This window comes from Desmodus rotundus, chromosome 6, assembly GCF_022682495.2.
Source record: "Desmodus rotundus isolate HL8 chromosome 6, HLdesRot8A.1, whole genome shotgun sequence".
Taxonomy (NCBI): Eukaryota; Metazoa; Chordata; class Mammalia; order Chiroptera; family Phyllostomidae; genus Desmodus; species Desmodus rotundus.
The window spans coordinates 157,365,599-157,384,913 of NC_071392.1; the positions used below are offsets into that span (position 1 = coordinate 157,365,599).

Here is a 19,315-nt window from a genome sequence, read left to right on the forward strand (position 1 = left end):
TGTAAGAGGCGCTGTGCGAGAACTTGCCGTCCCGACCGGGACCCCAATTTCCCCATAATTTAAAGGGACGTCTGTAATGTCGCCGCTGCACCACGTGTCCCGGCGACCTAGTCCTTTCCTTACCTTGAGAGCTTAAGACTGAGAATCAGCGACGACAAACAACACTGATAAATAATGGAAGGGGTGTTACATACGCACTTACAGATGTGACATTTAATTACAATACTAGTAAATAGAACTCCGTTATAACATACTGAGCATTAGTCTGGAATGCCTTCCTCCCCCTTCTTGGGAAAAAGAAACGCACCGCCGCCAAACGGGACGGCAAGTTCTCGCACAGCGCCTCTTACAGCTGGATGACTATTAAGATGCTCCCTAACTCGACGGCACGTAGACTTATGGGAAATAGAGTCCTGGTATTTGTGCCACTGCCCGGGTGTGCCCTGGCAGGCGGACTTCCGGCGTCCTCGTGCGCCTGTGCACCGCGGGCTGCGTGCGTGTTCGCGCACGCGCACTGCCGCCGCGCTGCTGTCGCTTCCTGTCTGTGCCCAGGTCACCGCTGGCCGTGGTTCCCAGGCTTTGGCCTCCGTTGGGCCAGGATCCCGGGGCCTGCGGGGCTGGACGCTGTCCGGTCGGGCCGCCACCCAGCGGGCGCGAGGCTGTGCGGGCCAGGATTCGCTCGGGCGGGCGGATTCTGGAGCGGGGACCCCCGAGGCGACTCCGGAGCCCGCGGGCCAGGCTCGAGGAGCTGGGTGGCGGTGGCGGCGGCGGCGGCGGCAGCGGCGGCGGCGGGGTCCGGGCTGGGCCCGCCTGCAGTGCGGCGGCCCGGCCGAGGCGCGCCGGACGGTGAGGTCCCGGAAGGAACGTTCTCCTGAGTGAGTTTGTCCCGCAGGCCCAGAGCCGGCTCCTCGGGGACGCGGCCTCGGGAGGCGCAGCGGCGGGAACCCTGGGGGAGAGGCGCCGGAGGAACAGTCTGGTCCCGGAGCCTCGGGAGCCTTGGGGCAGATCAGCGAGTCCCGCCGGGGTAGGTCGTGCGTCTGCGGCCCCGAGGCAGTTTTGGCTCTTCTCGGCCGCGGTGAGCAGGTTCGCCCGGCCGCGGGCACGCGAGTGTGCTACGGGGGAGGGTTGGCCACTTCTCGGAGACCCTCGTGTCTGGGCTGGCGTGCAGGGGCGGGATGCTTGGTAGTGGGCGCTCCCCTGGGACTTGTGACTTCTCGGTCTCCTGGGCGACTAGGGTGTCACAGCCTGGGCTTTGGACGTGCCGTGTCCCCTCCCTGCCCACCCGACACCCCTTCCTCTGCTGCTCGTCCTCCTCATGTTCCAGACGGGGCTGTTCTCTGATCTAAGTGTGTGCTGACTCCCCCTGGTTCTGCCGTGTGCAGGGCGTCAGTCACACGGGGCAGTGCAGGCTGAGTCTGCAAGGGGGTCGTCGTGCTGCCTCGGTGACAGAGACTGGGCCTGAGAAGGGAGGTGACTTGTCTGTAGGTGGGATTGTTGACAGGACCACGACTCCCAGGCCAGGTGTTGGCCCCACTTTATTACTGTTTTCTTAGTAAAAGATTCAGCGTTAATCAAGTTTAGTAGGCTAAACAAAATTATGCTTAGATGCACATTTTTCTCATTTTTGAGAGCTCATATTCTGTGTTCTGGTGGATTCTTTGACTTTTAGGAATTGAAAGGAACAGTAAGGAAATGTGTAAACTATATGGAGGGAGGTTTTCCCACCTTTTATTTAATGGAGACCAACTACTTGAAAAAGGAGTCAGTGTTTATATTCATCAATGAGAATAACCTAATGACCTCTAACCCTTTGCATCAAGCGTGTCACTCTGTCACTCTTCTCGCCCCTTCTGAGTGTTCACGCGATGTCATTTTCTTGAACTTTCTTTGGTGGCTTTTATGCAAGACGTTCTTGCTTTGGCGGGCCTGGTTACTCATGATTTCAGTTACTTGCTTCTTCTCTCCTAGGTCCACTGTTACCAATCTACACTTTTCCAAGAGCAGCAGAAAAATGCGTGAATTCCAGGTGAGTTTTCCCACTTGGCTTTGTAATACATGTTAGGAGGTTTATGAGGATCAGTGCTTTAAATTAGGAACATAGAAATACATAGAAGACATGTAAAATGCAGTTTAGCTTTAAAAAATATATATTTTATCTATTTCTTTTCAGAGAGGGGAAGGGAGGGAGAAAGAGGGAGAGAGACTCAATGTGTGGTTGCCTCTTGAGAGCCCCACACTGAGATCCTGGCCTGCAACCCAGGTATGTGCCGTGACTGGGAATCGAACCTTCGACCCTTTGGTCGCAAGTCGCTGGTGTAGTGCTCAATCACTGACACACCAGCCAGGGCTAAAATGCAGTTTTGCCAGTGTTAGATCAGCACCAAGAATCTTTGTCAAATTCACAATACAGGTGGTATGATACTTTAGGGTATCATACTATCAACTTCGATACTGTCAAAGTTGACCTGCAACTATTACCAATGTCCTTGACTGTCATAGGAAAAGGAAAATGCCATCCATTATGTGATTTGTATAGAATAAGAAGAGAAACTGTTTTTGTTACTTGTGGGTTGCAAAGATTTCCTGGGACTTGGAAAGTTTTCTTTGATAAAGTTGATATAATATGGATAGCTTTTGTAATAACCACCCAAGAAATCATTGCAATATTGGCTTATACTCACTTTTGTTAGCAGAGGGCCTCCTGCCCAAGGAGAACTTGGTGCTTGTGAGTTTTCCAGGCACCAAAATATTGCTATGCAAATAGACGCTTTTTCATTTTTATTGTTTAATCTAGGGATAAAACTGAAGCCATGGGGCAGTGACCTATGCGCCCTTCAGATATTTCTGTTAGTCTGTTTATTTGGTTGCCAGCAAACAGGACAAAAAAGCATTTTCCGGTAAAGATGTCCTCACTTCCCATTCCCACCTGTGTTCTCAAAGTCTTGGTTTTGTCCTTACCGCTTTGCCGCATTTGGTGGTAAAGATTAGCAGTGACCTAGTTATAGTCAAATCCAATGGACGTTTTCCAGTCCTTTCCTCACGTGACCATTTGTCTGCCTTTGACATCTGTTATTTCCAAACTGATACTTTCTTCCTTTACTTGGCTTTTTAAAAATTTTACCCATATTTCTTCATATATCTTTGAATAATAAAGAGTCTTTCAAAAGGTGGGTGGGGATAACTTACAATAGCATTCTTTCTGATATAATATCCAGTGTTCCAAGTTTCAGTTTTCTCAATGTTTTTTTTGGTTTGTTCCTTTCCAAGTACTAACCGGCCTGACCCTGCTTAGCCTCCCAGATCGGACGAGCTTAGGCGTGTTCAGCGTGGCTTGGCTGTAGACTGGTGTGTTCTTTTGAGTCGGGATGCAAACAGAGCCCACACACTGCAGTTGGTGGATAGGTCTTCCAAATCTTTAATAGTGACTCCCCCTTTATGATTCATGTGATTTCCTTGCAGTTTTGTTTTTTGAAGAAATTGGGTTGCTTATCCTCAGTTTCACAGAGTCTAGATTGTGTTGATTGCATTGCCATTTGTTTTAACTTTACTTTTTCTTTTTCTTCATTCCTTGTACGCCTTGTAAAATTAATGGTTAGATCTGGAAATTGACTCAGAGGTGGGTTCAGTCCTTTCGGCAAGACCGTGTTGTCCGTGAGCTTTGTCTTCTTTCTTCTGGAGGCCCGTGCTCTCTTCCTGTCTTTGTTCTGTGATGTTAGCATCTTTCGATCTGTGTTTGTGGCCACGACCCACTAATTCCTTAGGGGAGGCCAAGTGGTGATGTGCTTCTTTACCATTTCTTCCTTATTTACTAGCCGAAATTCTTTTCTGAAGAAAAATCTCTCAGTCATTTCTCGGCCTTTTGGCTAAGATCAAGTGTAGTATTTCTCTGTTCTCATCAGTTTAATATCAGACACGTCCTCTATCTGAGGACAACTCACTAAATGGATTTTTTGGAGCAGGGGGACGGAATAGGAGTTCACTCTGCCATTCCGCGGGTATCACGCATCAACCCTATTCGGTGAGATAGGTAACTGTGTCTAGATCTTTGAAACCCTCTCAAGAAGCCAGCGGTGCACGCGGGAATTCAAGCAGTTTATGGGTGGTCCCAACAGCAGGGCCAGGGCTGGAAGTCAAGTACCAGGCTCTAGAGTCCCTGGGATAAGTGAACATACAAGGCGGGCCTTCCACCTGGGACTGTATGCTCGGGCCGCCGGGAGTCCGCTGACCTGTGTGTAGCCGCCGGGACCAGTCCCGGCCAGGATTTGTCTTCCTTCTTTTCAGTTAATTGAGTATTTTGTATCATTCCATTTTATATCGTTTGTTGGATTGTTACCTATAACACTGATTTGTTATTTTGGAGGCTGCTTTGGGGTTTATAGTATGCAACTTTATCATTTTATCTTCAAGTAATATACCATTTCACATGGAGTAGAAGAAGCTCACAGTTACCTTCCATTTATCCACCCTTGGTCTTTACCCTGTTGTGGCCTTTTACTTGTTCAGGTAGTATCCGTCCCATGACACATTGTTATTTTTAATTAAACAGTTACCCGTTCAAGAGACCTAAGTATCCCTGGCTGGGTAGCTCACTTGTTAGAGCTCGTCCCTGTACACCAAAGTTGGAGGCCGTCCTGGTCAAGGCACAGATAGGAATGGACCGATGAAGGCGTGAGTGAGCGGACTGGCAACAGGGTGTTTCTCTCTCCCCATTTTCTCCTCACTCCTCTCTCTCTAAAATCAATCTTTTTTAAAAAAGAGGTGTAAGTAATATGAGAAAATACGCACCAGTAGTTACCATTTCTGGTACTTTTCTCTTCATCACTGGTTCTGCGCAGTTTGATTGTGATATATCTTAATGTTGCTTTTTCATGCTTCTGTGCTTGGGGATCATTAAACTCTTGGATCTCTGCATTTATGGTTTTCATCAACTGTGGGAAACACTTGACAGTTACTTTAAATACCTGTCCCCCCGCCCTCCCCGATGAGTGATTGCTATTCCCTGTGTATTACCCCACTTGAAATTGCCCCAAAGCTCAGGGGCCCTCTTCGTTTTCTGATAACTCCTTTTCCTCTGTGCGTTTCGTTTCGTTCCACCTAGTCTGTGGCTCTGTCCTCACGGTCAGTGATCTGCTTTCTGGCCGTGCTGTTAATCTAGTCCAGTGTGATTTTCTCTTTGTGTTTTCTTGGAAGTAGTCCCATTTACCTGTTATATGTGATCTCTTCAATCTGGTATTGGATCCTTTTGGATATCTGTGCTGACATGAGTGATGTGGGTGTGTAATTGGACTTACTGAGTAAGCAGTCTTCTAACCCCTCCCGCTCCCCGCCTTGCGGACTAACTTAAGGCAGAAGGTTGTCACCTCCGCTCGGTGATTTGATAGCTCACGTGACTTGGCCTTGGAATAACCTGCATGTCCTGCTTTGCTCTGTCAGTCAGCTCTGCTTTCGCCACCCAAGGCCCCTCAGCTGGGGACCCACAGTGGGGCTGAGTCCGTGCGTGTCATCAGGCTTATGTGCTAGTTTGAGTGGGTGAGAGTTCCAGGTCACAAATCCCTTTCCTTTTACAAGCTGTGGGCGGTTCTCCATGAGAAACAGTGTCGGTGACCGAGGGGCTGGTGCGTTGTTCTCCTCTGTAACTTTTTTGGATTTTTTTTCTTATCCTTTTGAATATTTTATCAGGAGTATTTTTTCCCCAGTATTCTCCTTTGCACGTTACATGCCCCTTGTGGTGTGAAGACCGAAGGGAGTCTTCCCCTCAGTACCGTTTTCGCTTCTGCCTTTTATATTTCCTGTTGTTCATCCTTCACGTTCTGTCTTTCTGAAAATGTCCAATCTGTTGGATCTAGCTTTCTTAATAAACTTAATAATCCAGTCTTTAATTTCGAAGTATCCTCTGGTGGCTGTTTCTGAGCAGAATTATCACATTTTATGGAGGCAATATCCTGCTTGATATATGTAAGAAGTATAAATTAACACAAAACAACGTAAGTTGTTTCCTTTATGGATTTGATTCTGTTGTTGCTGGGTTGTTCATCTTGATGCATATCTTTTATTTCTGCTGTTTTCCTCAGCTGACAATTCTTGACTTTTTAACTTCAATTTCTGAGAGAACAGTTGCTAAAGCCGCAGTGAACGCACTCAGCGAATGGCTCCGGTTTGCCCCTCCCCTCTTTACAGGGGTGCTGGCTGCAGAAGGGAATGGGCAGGGGTGTATGTAACTGGATTGCGGTCACTTCATTTCCCCCCAATTTCTTTATTGTGGTAAAGTACACCTAACACCATTTGCTGTCTCAGCCACCTTTAAATGCCACCGCTCAGCGGCGTTAAGTACGTTCGTGTCGTGCAACCATCGCCGCCAGCGTCTGCAGGAAGCTCCTCAGCCTGCAGAGCTGAGACTCTGTCCCTGTTCGTTTCTTCCCTGCCCCCGGCAACCCCGTTCTCCTCCCTGTGTCTAGGACTTCGACTCCTCTAAGTACCTGTGTAAACGGAATCCTACAGCGTTTGTCTCTTTGTGACTGGCTTCTTTCACTTAGCACGATGTCCCTGAAGTTCATCCATGTTGTGGCATCTGTCAAAATGTCCTTGTTTTTTAAGGCAGAATCGGGCTCCATTATGAGTGTGTACCGCATTTCGCCGACCCGTCCATCTCCTGTGGACACGTGGGTTGCTCCCACGTCTGAGCTGTTGGAATAATGCCGCTGTGAACACGGGCGCACACATATCTCTTCAAGTCCTTACTTTCAGTTTGGGGCGTAGACCCAGAGGTGCAGTTGCTGGGTCGTGTGGCAGTTCTGTTTGATTGCTGAGGAGCCACTGCGCTGTGTCCACGGTGGCTGCACCACGTCACATTCCCACCCGCGGTGTGCCCCCAGGTCCCGGGCTCTCCAGCGCTTGCTGCTTGGCCGAGGGGAAGTTGTCCAGGCTGCTGGCTGGTGAGAGTCGTTTTCTGAGCGTGGCCCCCAGGAACACCTCCATGGCCAGCACGGACTGAGCTGACTATCCGCCCTGGTTTGCCTGGGGTGGTCGCGGATTACACCCCCATTCCCGGTGTGCCGTCTGGCTCACTCTTTGTCCCAGACAGGAGTTTTCTGTTTGGACGGCGAATGTGTCACCCTCTAATTCTGGGGCTCTGGAGTGGCATGCTGTGCTAGTCTTGGCCGCATGGTTCTGACCAGACTCAGCTGTCATCTGGCCGCTCTGTGCACTGAGAGCAGGAGGCCCTGGGCAGCTCAGGCTCCTGCGGTTGATTTCGGTCAGGCAATTGCTGTGTGGTGACAGGAGCTGCCGACCGGCCTGGGGACGCTGGAGGGCTCTGTGGGTGAGCCTGCCGGTCACTTGTGCTCTGGCCCCGCCCCTGCCCTGTGCAGAGTGTGCTCCGTGGCTCTGACCTCTCAGCACTCTGCCCCACGTCTCAAGAATTCCCTCAGGAAACCCCTGCTCCTGGAAACCACTAGGTCCCAGGGCTCCTGTGAGAATGGACTCGGTGGTTAATTTCTTTGAACTGGGCTCATAGGGTTTTGTCTTAGGCAGGAAAGTAATTGTGCGTTTTCATCTTGCTGTTGAGTTGGAATCACTTCTTACTGTGACAGAGCCATCCTTGACAAAGAGCCCTCTTGGTCTCTGCCCTGTGCTGACCCTCTAATACTGATGCCACTTCGGTTTCTGCCGTGGACACATTTCACACATCACCCTCTTCCCTCCCCTTCGTCATGTGGGGTCCCCAGTGCAGCCTGTGGAGCCCAGTCTGGTGACAGAAAATGAAAACTGTTCACATCGCCTCGTGCGCTTCACGCTAATGACACCTGACACCTCAGCATTCACGCCACCACAGCTATTGCTGCCGTGAGGAGGAGACACTGGAGATAAAACGCAAAGGAAGGGGAAAGCTTGGTCATGCAGAGCGGGCCATGGGGATGGGGCTTGGAGAACTGGCGGTAGGGCCTCCAGAGCAGCGAGTGTGGGAGGGGGGTGGGGGCAGAGAGGGCCCTAGGCACCAGCACGGGGTGGGGAACGGGAGGCCCCAGCCAAGGCGGCTGAAGAACCCAACTGGCTGTAAACAGCCTGTGCATTTACCTGGTGTCTGCTTCCTGGGACCACAGCTTCCTGAGGGCAGGAATGAAGCCTTAGTCATCTGTGGCCTGCAAACTCAGATGCTTCCCTTGTGAAACTGGAAAAGAGTTTTCTTGTGGTCTGAGGGTTTGTTAGTTTATTTTTTGACACAGGAAGGAACCCAAAGGCCACACGTTTCCTATATGATTAGTTTTCTGTCTACAACTTGTAGCATAAAAGGAAACCACGCTCCTGGTTGACTTTATCAGTGAGCTCAGTAAGCTCTTGTCTCTGGATGCCTTGTCCCCGTCACCCAGTTCTGACCACGGTGCCATTGCAGGAGCCAGTGTCGTTCAGGGACGTGGCCGTGGACTTCACCCAGGAGGAGTGGCAGCAGCTGGACCCCGTGGAGAAGACAACCTACAGGGACGTGATGCTGGAGAACTACAGCCACCTGGTCTCTGTGGGTGAGCGGGGCGGGCGCCTGGAGCTGTGCTCTGTGGGGGCTTCTCGTCCAGCGATTTTATCCTCGACTTTGAAGAAATAAGTGATAAGAGCATTGAATTCCTTGTGGGTACCAGGTAGTGTTTGTATCTCTGCTTCTCCATCAAAAAGTTCTAGAGCCGATAAGGTGCAAAACGGGCCACCGGACCCCGCAGCCTCCGAGCAGCACCTTCTATGCGGAGACGTAGAGGCTGAGCAGTTGGCCCGAGCTTGGCTCCATTTCTCACCCACAGGGTACGACAGCACCAAACCCAATGTGATCGTCAAGTTGGAGCAGGGGGAAGAGCCGTGGGTGGCAGAAGGTGACTTCCCATGCCAGAGTTGTCCAGGTAAGTTAGTGGAATGTCACAGTTTTAGAAACAGTCCCCCAGACCTCTGGGCATGACCCCTGGTACCTGTGTGCCTCGGTGCTCTTGAGTCCCGGTTCCCGCTGTCCCTGCCGCACTCGCTGTCCAGCACGTGGCCACAGCCTCCTTGTGGTCTCACGCCAACTGCAGGGATGGTCCATGCTCACAGTCCCCGCCCTGGCTGTGCGAGCTCAGTGACTAGCCTCCCCGTTGTCACAGGATTCCTTTGTTCCAGGCACTTAAAAGGCTGGCAGGACACGTTCTTGAGACTTTCCTGTCCATTTACCTTCCATTTTATCTTCCATTTTCTTTCCTTTCTTGCTGAGAAATGCCCCTGGCTCATTTTCTGCCCCCAGTTTCTGTCCCCGCCCTGTGAACTCAGATGCTGACCCCTTGTCCCCTCCCGAAGGTGTGAGGCCAGTCCCCGCCCCGCTGCCCAGTGTGTGTGTGCTCTGCAGGGAGGTGCTGACCACCGCTCCCGAGCCGCAGCCTCCATTCGTCTGGTGCCGCGACACCAGCTGCGCCTTCCTCTTTTCCCCAAGTGCCCTGATGTCTGTCTGTCCATTCTTGTGTCCACAGCAGACGTTCCGGACCTGTTTGTCTCATCGGTGGGTTTTGGTTCATTCTCTGGCCTTCCTCAGGGTGCTGCCCTCTGGGACCTGCTTCACACTCCTTTTCTTTTCTGTGGGCCCCTTAAAAGGGATCATCTAGTCCCAACTTTTAGGACTTACTTTGTATGTATGCTGCTGATATACCTCCTCACCCACCACCTTTAACCTGCGGTCCAGGGGACTCTTTTTCTGTGGCAGGTGCCGGCGCCCTTCTTCCCCTCTCAGGTCAGCAGTCCTGGGCCCATCCCTCCATTCACAGGGACAGGTCTCCAGAACAGGAAGTTGAGCGCAGGCTCGTGGCTGGGGCAGGAGCCTGGGCTCCCTGGAGCAGCGGGCGTCTGTGGAGACTAGTGCAGCACCGTTTTGAACGTACACTGAGGATCCAGGTCCTGAAAAGTCTTACTGGTGAAGTCTGTCCTCTCCGGGGTTTTTCTGTTGGTATTTGGGGCTTTGGGGCTTAGGGTGTGTAGCTTTTGGAGCACAGAACAGTCAGTGTTGCGTTGAACGTGGATGAGAGCAGCTAATGAGAGATGAGAGAATCCATCTCGCTTTTCTGTACTCTCGCTACAGAAAAGTTACTGTTTTAGGGCCACCTGTAGGGATCTGATATTTAAGGTTTTACACCAAATAAAATCCAGGAGTGGATGACTCTTGATTGTATTCAGAGTTAACTTACAGTGTTGTGTCAGACCCAGGACTGGTTTGGGGACATTTAAGTCAGAACACGGGAAGGAAGTGAGCATCTGTCTGTCAGAGCGTTCTAAGCAGATGACACATGCTAACTGGGCTGGTCTGTCCCCAGCCCTGTGCCCCAGGCACCGCAGCCCACAGTCCAGGTGGATGAAACTGCGTCACAGCCAACTCACTTGCCCAGGGTCCCCTGGCTTGTCACGTGTTGGAGTCGGAGTTCCAGCGCTCCCAGCCACTGTGCCCGGCTGTACAAGCAAGTCCAGTGAGCATGGAATAAGGCTGTCAGCCCCTCAGAGAGCAGATCACTTTTTAAAAGACTTTATTTATTATAATTTTGTTTAGAGGGGAAAGGAGGAGAGAGAGGGAGAGAAACAACAGTCAGTTGCCTCCAGAACACTCCCCAGTTGGGGACCTACTCTTCAACCCAGGCACGTGTCCTGACTGGGAATTGAGCACTCAGTCCTTTTCCCTGCGGGACAGTGACCAGCCCACTGAGCCGTGCCGGCCAGGGCGAGGCAATCTTGTTGGAAAGTTTTCTTGCCATCTGGTCCTACATCTTTGGGACATAGATTCCCCGGAAACTCTCCTTCCTGGTGAATGTGAACAGGGCTAGGCAGGTGGGGCCCTGGTTGTGGGACTGTCTCTGAATGTGAGGAAAATGGAGTCTTCAGAATGTTTATTTGGATTTCTGTGCAGAATAGAACGAGTACAATTTTGGAAGGATTTATACTAGTGAAGATATTACTATGGTAATCTTGTTATGAAGTGATATATTTCCATATAATATAAGTTGTAATCTCTCCCCCCATATGTAATTCAAACTGGAACGTTCCCTTTGAACATCCATCTAGAACTTGTTGTTCTTCCATGGACCCCGTTTGCTCTGAGTCCTCCGATTTCTGCCTGGATCTAGCACTCTTTCAATGACTTGGTCCTCTGCTCTTCATTTCTTGTGTTTATTTCACCTTTTCTACCAAAGCGTTCAACATACTTGTAAATTAACAAAGGTACTCGTGTTCAACATGAATTTATTCTCCCTTTATCCACTAGTGCTGGGTCCTGTCCCACGCTCATCCCTCCCCCATACCCCCAGCTCACCCCTGTGTGTACGTGTGTGTCTGTGTGTCTGTCTGATATGACAAATCAAGGGGAATAGGAGGCTGTGCATTTTTTATTTGTGGAGGTCGGTGTAAAAGCCAGAGTCAACCCCACAGTAAGGCACTGGAAACCACTCCGATTCTGCAGCTGGTGTATTCAGATTTACAAGGTTTATTTAACTCTATTCCTTTTCAGAAGAAATCTGGAAAGCAGATGACGTGTTAGACAGAATCCGAGAAAGTGAAGATGAACATTCAAGGCAAGCAGTTTGTATCAATAGCAAAACTCTGACTGGAGAGAGAGAGAATGCATTTGATAAAACTTCCGATACAGAAGCAAACCCTGTTCCTTCAAGCGTGTCTCATGATTGTGTCTCATGTGGAAAAAATTTGGAACCTAGTTCTGAATTAATCATCAGTGATGGAAGCTACGCAAGAAAGAAACGGGATGAGTGTGGCGAATGTGGGGAAACACACCGTGGAGAGAGACTCTATGCATTTAATCAGAATGGGGGAGGCTTTTCTCAAAATGAAGAAAGTGTTCTTCAGAAACTTGCCATTTTAGAGAAACCCTTTGAGTATGATGGGTGCATGGAAGCCTTGGACGGGGACGCCATTTTCATGGCTCGGACGAGCACCTGTGTGGGGGCGGGGCCCTGTGAGTGGAGCGGTTCTGGACCGGACTTCCTCCAGATGTCAAACTTCGATGTGTACCAGAGATCACAAGTGGAACTGAAGCCCTTTGAGTGCAGCGAATGTGGAAAATCCTTCTGTAAAAAGTCGAAGTTCATCATACATCGGAGGGCTCACACGGGGGAGAAACCCTACGAATGTGACGTGTGTGGGAAATCCTTCAGCCAGAAGGGAACGCTCACCGTCCACCGGAGATCGCACTTGGAGGAGAAGCCCTATAAATGTACCGAGTGTGGGAAGACCTTCTGTCAGAAGTTACACCTCACTCAGCATTTGAGAACTCACTCAGGAGAGAAGCCCTATGAATGTAACGAGTGTGGGAAAACCTTCTGCCAGAAGACGCACCTCACCCTGCACCAGAGAAACCACTCAGGAGAGAGACCCTACCCGTGTAACGAGTGTGGGAAGTCCTTCTCCCGCAAGTCAGCCCTCAGTGACCACCAGAGGACGCACACGGGGGAGAAACTGTATCAGTGTAACGAGTGCGGGAAGTCCTACTACCGCAAGTCCACCCTTATCACACACCAGAGAACACACACGGGCGAGAAGCCCTATCAGTGTAGTGAGTGCGGGAAGTTCTTTTCTCGGGTGTCGTACCTCACCATACACTACAGAAGCCATTTGGAAGAGAAACCCTATGAATGTAATGAGTGTGGCAAAACCTTCAATCTAAATTCAGCCTTCATTAGACATCGCAAAGTGCACACAGACGAGAAAGCCCACGAGTGCAGTGAGTGTGGGAAGTCCTCGCAGTTCAGCTGCGTCCCTGACCATCGTGCGGCCCCTTTGGGAGAGAAACCCTATGAGTGCAACGAATGTGGGAAACCCTTCCTTGGAAACTCAGCCTTTGACGGGCACCAGTCACTTCCAAAAGGAGAGAAATCCTATGAATGTAACATATGCGGAAAACTCTTCTCGGATTTGTCATACTACACCGTGCACTATCGAAGTCACTCGGAAGAGAAGCCCTACGGCTGTAACGAATGTGGGAAGACCTTCTCCCATAACTCGTCCCTCTTCAGGCATCAGAGGGTCCACACGGGAGAGAAGCCCTACGAGTGCTACGAGTGCGGGAAGTTCTTCTCTCAGAAGTCGTATCTCACCATCCACCACAGGATCCACTCGGGGGAGAAGCCCTATGAGTGCAGCAAGTGTGGGAAGGTCTTCTCCCGAATGTCAAACCTCACCGTCCACTACAGAAGCCATTCAGGAGAGAAGCCCTATGAATGTAACGAGTGTGGAAAAGTCTTTTCTCAGAAGTCGTACCTCACCGTCCACTACAGAACTCACTCAGGAGAGAAGCCCTATGCATGTAACGAGTGTGGGAAAAAATTCCACCACAGATCAGCCTTCAACAGCCATCAGCGAATCCATCGGAGAGGGACTGTGAACGTGCTCGACGTGGGCAGCCTCCTGTGAAGTCCGATCTCATTTCGAAAACCCTCTGAATCTAATGATTTGGAGTCCGATATGATCGAGAGTTCATGCTTCTGAATGGGGAAAACATTTAGGCGTTAGGTTTATTTTAACCTGCGTTTTCACAGAGAAGAGCCCCTAAGAAGATAACGAGAAGCAAAGCCTTCATTCATCAAGACACTACAGTTCATTGGACGCTAGATAACTTATACGGGAGTAAACTTTATAAATATTTAATATTTATTTTGGATTCAAATTGTATTTACATATCAGGGAATCATACCAAGGCAAAGTCTGTTGAAGTAAGAAATGTAGGAGAATATTTTGTCTTGGACACTGTTAGACCAAAAGCCATATTTCTGGTGTAAAATCACACGTTTATGAGAAAGCTATCAGAAGTTACCACCTCGGGATAAACCTTTGTTGTATAAAGTGAAGTTTTCAGGTCATCGGGACCAGGTTATGAGGTCAGCAGCACTAATTCCCCGGTGGAAGTTTCCATCGTGTTTTACAAATGCAATCTAGCAATAACTCTATGCAATTCTGCACTGGGGCTGGAGTGATGTGTGAAAACGCAGTGGTCTTATTTGCATAACGAGATGGCAAAACGGCGAGATGTTTGGGAGGTACAAAATAATTAAGTGCAGAATTTTCTATTTAGAGGCATTTATAAATGCGTTTAATAAATGCCTCATTAATAGTGATGTTTGTATTTTTCAACTACATTTGAGCAAAAACTATTTTAAAACAGACTATTTTCATAAATTGTAGATAATTTGGAATCAGGTCTGTGTTGGTGATGCAGGACAGGCGTCCTCCTGTTCTCACCCTTTGGGGGCGCCCCTCTCAGACCGCTCTCGGGTTCAGCCCCTAAGTCGGGTCAGGCAGCGTGCCGGGACCGGGAATCCAGAAATTGTATCTGTACTTTTATTTCATGTGAATACAGGGCCATTGTTTTGGGCACTACCCCTTCTTTCCAGGATTTTGGAACAAATTAATACAAGTCTCGCAGACCCTTTTGATTAACGCGATGTCCTTTCTCCCCTTTCCTTGGTGGAGGGGTTTGGTGCCTGTCATTTTTCCATGTGACTCAGAGGGTAAGTCCCGATTAGTCCAAACCCATCCTGATAATTCCATTCTGAGTGCCAAGTAAGTCTTACAGAGGCTACCTGACCCCTTCTGGCACCCAGTGAGCAGGTGTGTCTTACCCCAGGAACAGCACGGTGCTTTAATCATCAAAACTGAATAACCGTAGCACATCACAGGAGGAAAAGTAGTGTGGTAGCGGGGAACTAATGCGGCAAAGTCACCCCGGTCGTGTTCTCGGCCAACTGCAGACAGGAGCTGCTTTCATTGCATAGAGCGCATCTCGAACGACAGACAGCAGCGTACCTCTGAGGGAAGTGTTGAAAGTTTTCTCCCAAGATCTGAAAAATAGACAAGGATGTCTACTATGACTCACTTTATTCGATGTTACGCGGATGGACCTTGCCAGGAAAGCGGAGGAAGAAACAGTATCAGAAGGCGTGAGGTTTAGAATGAAGCAGAGATTTCCTTTGCAGGTGGCACGGTTTGTGCACAGAAAATCCTGACGATTATACAGATAATTAGAATTCACGAGTACATTTAGCAAGGTCTCTGCACACAAGTTCATTATGGAAAAGTTGTGTTAATATACCAGCAGTGAACATAGAAAGTGAAAAATTTAGAAGCAATACCTCTTACAATAGCATCAAAAATCCTTAAGTGCCTAGGGGAAAACTTAACCATATTTTCAAATTAAAAAAAGAACATTTATTAAACAGGGATGTGTTTAGTTCGTGGATTCCATCACAGTTCTTTAAAAGATGTCAGTTTTCCTCAAATTAATATACTCAAAACAATATTGAAGTCCTAATGAAATTTAGCTCATTCTACAATCTGTGAAAATTCCAAAGACTGACAATAGTCGAGGCTGTCTTCTAGGCTAGACAGAGGAAGAGGACTTACAATTACAGACATCAAGTCTGTTATTGGCATAGAGCTGAGCCAGTGGAGCGGATTATGGGGCCCAGAGACACCCACCCGTCATACCATCAGTTGGCGATGAAGATGATAATGCAGTGTAACTTGGGAAAACATGTTCTTTCCAATAAATGCTATGTCAGTTCCATAATTTAATAGAAAAGTTGAGATGAAATGCAGATCTGAATATAGCATGTAAAATAATAAAGCTATTAGAAGAAAACTTAGACTGTAGCTTTACAGTAAACAAAATTTTCTTAAGTCTCAAAAAGCACCAGACAATAAAATGAAGCAGACTCATTTCTGTTTATCAAAAAGGGCACCATTAAGAAAGCCAGTAGGCAAACCACAGGGGGAGAGCAGAGCGCACAGTTCACCCCACGGCTGGAGACTTCAGTGTGGGGGGCTGGTAGTGAGCCTTTGAACCACGCAGACTGGACGGTCTCTGCCACAGCCACTCAACTTCACCGTTACTCGATGAGAGCCCTGTACGGTACGGAAGTGGTGAACGTGGCCGGGCCCCAATAAGACTCACAAACGGGGGGCAGTCTCGACTGACCATGGTTGTGACCTCCTAATCTAAAACAAAAAGAACACCTTCAAATCAACAGAACTAGAAAATGGCTAGAAGACTTGGACCCCCACTTCACCAGAGGATATTCAGATGGCCAATAAACGTGAAAAGGTATGTTAATTTTATTAGTAATCAGGAGAAATGCAGTTTTTGAAAGTGCCATGTGGTACCACCACCCTCCCACTGACATGGTTGGAATGAAAAGCATTAAAAAGCATCAAGTTTCGGCAAGAATGTGCTGCTGGTGTCACTGACAGAACCATTTGGGAAGCCAGGGGCACGTAGGCCGAACCTGTGCACACCCCCCTTAGCTGGACCCAGCAGAAATGCTCGTGTGTGTCCACCACAGGTACGTGTCCTGGAGTGTTGGTGTAAAATGCGAAAGCCAGAGCCATCTGGAGGCACTAAGGTGGCGTGTTCCCACTCAGGACAGTGTAAACCGAAGAGAATGGGCGGTGACGCTGCTCGACCTCCCGGACGGTGCCGAGTGAAGGGTCCAGACAGAAGCGAACCTCGCGTGCGACTCCATCTGTGCGGTTTGAGAACACGCAAAACTTGTCCTTGCAGTTAGAAATGAGGATGGCGGTTAGCCTCGGCTGGGGGCGGGGGGGGGGCGGGGCTCCCCGGTGCTGGTAACAAGCTCTTGCGAAATTCGGGTGCTGAGTATTTGAGTGTTCTGTGAGCTTGAGGTGTGTGTCCTGCATGTGTATGATACTTCCACAAAAGGTTGTTAAAATCACCAATGTCTACCATTTTGTTGCTCAGCGCTGTTGCCACCTTTTCTACATGGGTGTGGGTGTGGGTGTTCTGCAGAAGTTCAGTGGTGGATTTTGCATAATTCTGTGCAGGAAATACTCTAGTAGTTTTAATGGCAACTACTAAGATTTCCTACACTGCAACCAGACAGCTTAATTACTGTAATGCATATTTTAAGTAAAATATCGGAGAGGTGACGGGCCATGACGTATTTTGTCGCCCTACCCTTTGCATATGTAAGTGGGTCTGAACTGGCTCTTCAATAAAACGGATGTGTGTAAACGTTTTGAATTTTCTCGAGTTGTTCACATTTCTGAGTTCGGGGGGCCTCTTACCCTGTCGCAGAGGTGACCTTTCTTTGCGGTATGTACATATAACGGTGAGTTCGATCTCATGAAAAAGTATACTTAAGAGTTTCCAGGCGATCCTCTGAGGTACAGGTGACAGCTCAGCCAGAGCGAAGGGAGCGGTTAACTGAGACTTCGCACGGTAACCAGGGAAGCCCTTGACGGCGCGGGCTCAGCGGGCTCAGCGGGCTCAGCGATGGCGCAGCAGGGACGGGCTGAGCGCCCGGGTTTGCCCGTGCTCGGCCGCGCGGGGAAGTGTGCGTGGTTTGCCTGGGCCAGCGGACTCGGGCTGAGCCTGAGGTCCCCTCCTGCATCCCCGAAGTTACTACTGCTCGGCGTGGGGTCAGTTAGCTCTTCTCATTGTCCCCGAAAGCCTGTTAAACAGATCAGAAGGCACAGCAGCACCACCTAACGCCTGCGGACGAAAGCTCACGCACTGTCCTATTCCATCCCGAGTCATGCCCTGGTGCGGTGCCCGGCGTCCCTCCGCAGAGGGAGCTGAGCAGGAGGGCGCCGCGCGACCCTGCCCCGAGGACACCCCCCCCCCCGCGCGCGCGCGCGGGGCTTCTGGTGCCCGCGGCTCCACCCTGGCACGCAGCCTGTTGTGGCAGGGACAGGTCCAAGGGATGCTTTGTCTGATTCTAGGGGTGTGGTTGGAGGGTGGGGGCGTGGCTGTGTCCTGGAATGGGTGGGCGTGGTCCGGAGAGGGTGTGGTCGGGGTGGGCGTGGCTCGGGCTCCAGCGAACTCCAGGGGCAGCTCAAGCAACTGTATCCAACAGTCGCTGGGGAGCCCGAGGCCGGTGACCGGGCTGTGGCAGGCGAAGTGTGACTGAAACCTGGGTGTGATGGCCGGGCCTCTGGGGCGGTGGGCCCGGCACACGGGACGGGGCGGAGGGGATCGAAGAGGGGTGGGCAGGTTGGCAGGTGGTGTCCGGACAAAGCGTGGGGCCTCTGACCGCCCACCCGTCCCCTCCCGCCCCCTCCCCCAGCCCTGCCTAGCCATGTGGTGCCCACTGCTGCTGCTGCTGCTGCTCTCTGTCACCCCCGTCCCCACCGCCACTGCTGCTCCCATCCCGAATGCCGAAACCGAGGACGGTCAGGAGGACCTACTGCAAGGTGGCGACCGCCTCTAATTACGGTCCGGGTGGGGAAGGGAGGACTCAGACAGGAAGGAGGGACAGGACGGACTGCGAGAGACCCAGGGAGGGGGAGACAGAGACGGAGAAAACAGGGAGGGGTCCCGTGGACCGAGAGGGTCAGGATAGGGGAGAGTGGGACAGACCAGAGACAGGGCCAAGGGCAGGAGTCCCGATAAGAAGGGGGGACGATGTGGGGGTGTGGGCTGGTTGGGCCCTAAGGGTCAGCGGGTGGAGAGCGAAGGGGGAGAGGAAGGGACACAGGACGGCCTGGAAGGCCATCCAACCTCAGCCCAACCCCCAACCCCCACCCCCACCCCCACCCCCGCTGCGAGCCCCCGGGACCTGCTGCAGATCAGGGAGGCTGCCTCTGCCCTGTGCTCTCAGGCGCCTCTGCAGGGGCCCTGGCTGGGGCTCAGCGCCCTTCCTCGCTCGCAGCAGGGAGCGCCTCCTGGAGCCCTTCTCTTCTTCCCCAGGTGCCCAGGCTAGAGAACATGAAAAGCTGTGGGTGGCCAAAAACTCAGCCTCGAAGTGTGGCTCTCCTCTGGGGTCATGAGGTGGCTGCGCTGCTGGGCACCCTGGAGTTGGGGGCTGCGTCTCCGTGAGGAGCATCCACCCTCTGCGACAAGCTCCTCAAGGGGACCCGCGAGGCAGGGGCACCGGGGGCCTCCCCTGCCTCACACAGTCCACCGCCCAGGCCCACTCTTGTCCCTACCCAGGCTCAGCATCAGCCACAGTTGCTGGAGGTGCGCATCAGGCCACCCACCGGCAGGCGACAGACATGTGTCCTCACCAGCCCCCACCCCCAGCTGCACTTAGAAATAAAGTTCTTTCTCGCAGCCAGTTTGCACCTTCCTTCCGAGACCTGCCCCCAACTGGAAAACGTTTTGTCTGCTTTTACCGAGTGCCGCTTAGAAGCTCCCGAGGCTGGAAGGTGCTGCCCAATGCTTCCCCGGGAGCGCGGCGCACGCTTAGTTCTCAAAGAGGGTTTGTTGTGGAGAATTAGACCTGCACACAGTGGGTCCGCTGCGAGCTGTCTGGAGGGATGCCCTTCCCGATGCACCAGCCTCCCTTGAAATGCATGCTTAAGA

General features: G+C 50.9%; 1 protein-coding gene and 1 non-coding gene across 4 annotated transcripts; both read left to right on the top strand.

Annotated features, from left to right (window-relative positions):
- Positions 1–529: 529 nt before the first annotated feature.
- RBAK (RB associated KRAB zinc finger) lies at positions 530–17,037 on the top strand. Of its 3 annotated transcripts, none has more exons than XR_006653539.2 (6): positions 530–1,024; positions 1,969–2,026; positions 8,390–8,516; positions 8,787–8,882; positions 11,495–16,096; positions 16,335–17,037. XR_006653539.2 is itself a non-coding variant. In XM_053925913.1 (6 exons), exons 3-6 carry the CDS (start codon positions 2,012–2,014, stop codon positions 13,408–13,410), a joined length of 2,154 nt encoding a protein of 717 aa, XP_053781888.1. In that variant the 5' UTR covers positions 530–658; positions 893–1,024; positions 1,969–2,011; the 3' UTR covers positions 13,411–17,037. The 3 variants fall into 3 exon arrangements, 2 of the variants coding, with proteins under 2 accessions (XP_053781888.1, XP_053781887.1); XM_053925913.1 differs by having other exon boundaries at positions 530–658; positions 893–1,024; positions 11,495–17,037; XM_053925912.1 differs by having other exon boundaries at positions 530–875; positions 11,495–17,037.
- LOC112319776 (U2 spliceosomal RNA) lies at positions 3,844–4,039 on the top strand. Its single transcript, XR_002976376.2, has one exon. It is a non-coding gene; the product is annotated as a U2 spliceosomal RNA (small nuclear RNA).
- Positions 17,038–19,315: the final 2,278 nt, after the last annotated feature.